This window comes from Austrofundulus limnaeus, unplaced genomic scaffold (assembly GCF_001266775.1).
Source record: "Austrofundulus limnaeus strain Quisiro unplaced genomic scaffold, Austrofundulus_limnaeus-1.0 Scaffold1002, whole genome shotgun sequence".
Taxonomy (NCBI): Eukaryota; Metazoa; Chordata; class Actinopteri; order Cyprinodontiformes; family Rivulidae; genus Austrofundulus; species Austrofundulus limnaeus.
Genome location: NW_013953404.1, coordinates 64,880 through 68,504, shown reverse-complemented (window position 1 = coordinate 68,504; position 3,625 = coordinate 64,880). Strand labels below are relative to the sequence as shown.

The 3,625-nt window shown below is 50.7% G+C and overlaps 2 protein-coding genes across 3 annotated transcripts in view; both read left to right on the top strand.

Moving 5' to 3' along the window:
• The window catches only part of pim2 (Pim-2 proto-oncogene, serine/threonine kinase), a 5,500-nt gene that overhangs the window by 692 nt on the left and 1,183 nt on the right, over positions 1-3,625 (top strand). Inside the window, exons 2-7 of one of the 2 annotated variants that reach the window (XR_001312271.1) lie at positions 75-175; positions 256-306; positions 648-856; positions 1,071-1,240; positions 1,322-1,498; positions 1,583-1,980. Coding sequence is in view for 1 of the 2 variants with exons in the window: in XM_014030121.1 (XP_013885575.1) it covers positions 75-175; positions 256-306; positions 648-856; positions 1,071-1,240; positions 1,322-1,498; positions 1,583-1,734 (860 nt within the window). In the remaining variant the exon portion in view is untranslated. 2 annotated transcript variants of the gene reach the window in all.
• Positions 2,888-3,625, top strand: part of LOC106533694 (serine/threonine-protein kinase pim-2) — a 1,719-nt gene continuing 981 nt past the window's right edge. Inside the window, exon 1 of the mRNA XM_014030117.1 lies at positions 2,888-2,951. Within this exon, the coding sequence (XP_013885571.1) occupies positions 2,888-2,951 (64 nt within the window). The remainder of the gene's footprint in view (positions 2,952-3,625) is intronic.

Genomic DNA, 3,625 nt, shown 5'->3' with positions numbered 1-3,625 from the left:
GTTCTGATGATGATGATGATGATGATGATGATGATGATGATGATGATGATGATGATGATGGGTTCTGTCCTCAGTGAAGGAGCAGTTCTGCAGCCGGTACCACTGCGGGGCCCTGCTCGGCAGCGGCGGGTTCGGTTCGGTGTTTTCCGGTCAGAGGCTCTCAGATGGACTCCAGGTGAGCTCCACACCTGCTTCCTCCTCCCCCCTGCAGCCCACCTGGTCCTGGACTCACGGTTCTTGTTTCTGTCCCTGCAGGTCGCCATCAAGCAGATCAGCAGCGACAGAGTCCTGCAGTGGACCCGACTGGTGAGTTTCAGGTTCTGGTTCTGGGCTTTAGGACAGGCAGGTGAGCTGCGCCCCCTGCTGGGCTGTGGCGGAACTGTTCCTCTGTGGGGGGTGACGTCACGGTTCAGAGCACGGGTTTCCCCCGTGACGAATTGGAATCCCCCCCTGCAGCAGAAAACACCTGCAGCCCAGACTGAGGGCAGAAAAACCCAAAGATTTAAATCATTTCTGTGACTCAGAAACTGAAATAAACCTTTGATGGTTAAAGTGAGTCAGACCAGAGACAAGTGTTTGTTGRTGTTGTTGTTTTTGTTGTTGATGTTTATGATAAACAAATAACGGGTCGATCCCGCCCCCCTCAGCCTGGCGAGCTCAGACCCGTTCCCATGGAGATCGCTCTGCTGCAGCGGCTGTCTGAGGTCGGAGGTCACAGCGGCGTGGTGCGGATGCTGGACTGGTARGAGCTGGAGGGGCGGGGCTTCCTGCTGGTGATGGAGCGTCCGCCGCAGAGCCAGGACCTGTTCGACTTCATCACGGAGCGAGGAGCGCTCCCTGAACGCCTCGCGCTCAGGTGGGTCCTGTGCCCCAGTCTTTGCTCCGCCCCCTTCAGTTTTCTCTGTGTTAACTCCCTGTCTTAGCTCCGCCCCCTTCAGTTTTCTCTGTGTTAACTCCCTGTCTTAGCTCCGCCCCCTTCAGTCTGCTCTGTGTTAACTCCCTGTCTTAGCTCCGCCCCCTTCAGTTTTCTCTGTGTTAACTCCCTGTCTTTGCTCCGCCCCTTCCTGCAGGTTCTTCCGGCAGATCGTGGAGGCGCTGCGGTTCGTCCACGCGCACGGCGTCGTGCACAGAGACATTAAAGACGAGAACATCGTGGTGGACACCAGGACGCTGGAGGTCAAGGTCATCGACTTCGGGTCCGGAGCGCCGCTGAAGGACTCAGCGTATAACGAGTTTGAAGGTCAGCCTGTGATGATGATGAGGATGATGATGATGAAGGAAGGGGAGTGGTGGTCTAACCCTGGCTCCGCCTCCTCTGCAGGTACGCGGGTCTACAGTCCACCTGAGTGGGTCCAGAGCCGGTCCTACCACGCCGTCCCGCTCAGCGTCTGGTCTCTGGGGGTCCTGCTCTTCGACATGGTCTGCGGAGACATCCCGTTCGAACGCGACCAGGACATCATCCAGGCCACGCCCCTCTTCACCAGGCGCGTCTCTAAAGGTCAGCACAGGCTCCGCCCCCACTGAAACCTGATTGGTTAAGACTTGTGACGTTGCTGACCCCCATGTCTCCGCCCCCTCACAGATTGTCAAGCTCTGATTCGCTGGTGTCTGTCGTACCGGCCGGAGGCCCGCCCCTCGCTGGAGGACATCCTGTCTCACCCCTGGATGGAGGGAGGTGAGGAAGAGGAGGAGGAAGAGGAGGAGTCCAGCTCTCTGCCCAGCGTGTCCCTGTGAGGACCTGAACTGAGTCAGAACCAGAACTAAAGTCTGCTGCCGGCTCCGTATTTATTCATTATTTATTAGTTTCTGATCAGGTTCTGCTGCTGAGGCTCCGCCCCCTGCAGCTGAGGCTCCGCCTCCTCCTGGTTGGACTGTTTACACTGGTTCAGGTGACCTTTGACCCCCAGTAAAAAACTGAAGATGTTTGACGTTCTAAGTTCTACGTTCTTCACTCGGACCTCAGATCTGTGGCTCCGTCAGGTTCTGATCGGGTCAGGTTCTGATCGGGTCAGGACCCTGGTTGTTACCTGGGTCGTGGACCTGTATTCTACACTCAAAGTGGCCCCTGGGTCACTTGGTTCTGTTTATTTACATTAAATATAAATGATTGGATCAGAAACACAAAGATCCTCTGTTTGAATAAAAACCTGTGTTTTTGTCTTCAGGAGGTCTCACTCTGACTCGTTTTTCATTCCTCTTACTTTCTGCTGCTGACAGAAACAGATTATATAAAAAAGTGAAAATCAGATGAATATTTATTCCTCAGAGTGTTGATTTTGATTTAATTTAATAAATAAAACTGATGTTTTAACAATACAATGAATCTAAGATGAATAAATGAACTCAGTCTGTAAGATTATAATAAAGTTTATATTTAACATAATGTTTGTAAATGTAGAGCAGGAAAATCAGGATTAATTCAGNCCATAATCTGAATTTAACGTGTTTATTTTGTGATTCTACATCTTTCCTAACATTTCTTATGTGTGTGTTTAGACTTTTCTTGTTTTATAAAATCGTTGTGTTTTATTTGAACTTTAATTCATTTATAACAGATTGTTGTGTAGCAGAAACATCACTGATGTGTGTAATTGTTCGACAGAGGCAGCCCTCGTCTTGAACAAGCCCATCTTTGTTTCTAGTTTTCTTCACTTCCGGGACACCTCCGCTCCTCCTCACTGGGTCTCATCCCGATGGTCCCGGCGGCTCCTCCGGATCCTTCCTCCTCGGTCCACAGCGCTGATCCTCCCGCTTCAAGCAGAACATCGGGTCGAGGTTCGGGGTTTGGGAGCTGGATCGGAACCGTGAGCTGGGTTTAGCTGGTTCGGCGCTCGGGCAGCGGGGTGAGGAAGGTTCGGTCCGGACGGACTGAGGGAGCCAGCTCAGCATGGCCGCAGGCAGCCTCAACAAGACGGTGGAGGAGAAGACTCCGAACCGGACTCACAGTGATGGTGAGCTGGTTCCGAACCGGAACTTACATTTGTTTAAAATTCCTAACAGCTAGCTTAACGGCTACACGCAGACAGGACCAGGCTAACTAGCAGCTAACTAACACACCTGACACGACTTAACCAGGTCAGGATTGGTTAAAAGTTCAGCCGAAAAGTTAATTAGTAACTTTACTGGTTAATTAAAAAAATCTCACACATATTTAAACATTTAATTAATTTAAGAAGGTTTGAAAATAAAATTCAAACTTTTGGAATTGAAGTTCTGCGGGGCTAACAGAACTTTTAACTAGCTGTGGTGCTGCTAACCGACCCACCGCTGCTAGTTAACGAGCTGCCGGACCCAGAACCGAACCCAGCACGCCGGATTTAAGGCGGAATAAGTCCGGGTTAAGGTGGAATGATCAGGTGTTGCAGATGATGACGTGGATCTTCTTCAGGTGTGGTGGAGGTGGCAACACACACGCGTTTGTATTTCTATCCTTACTGGGACCGTTCATTGACCTCCAGTCATTTCTGAACCTGACACCTTAAACTGAACCCCCACCATGTTAGACCGGTCTTTGGTCCCCATAAGGACTACTGGTCTGACAAAGTAGGTGTGTTTACCAGAAATGGTACTAAAAGGCAACAAATACAAGTGTACAAGTACAAGTACAAGTACACACAACTCGGAC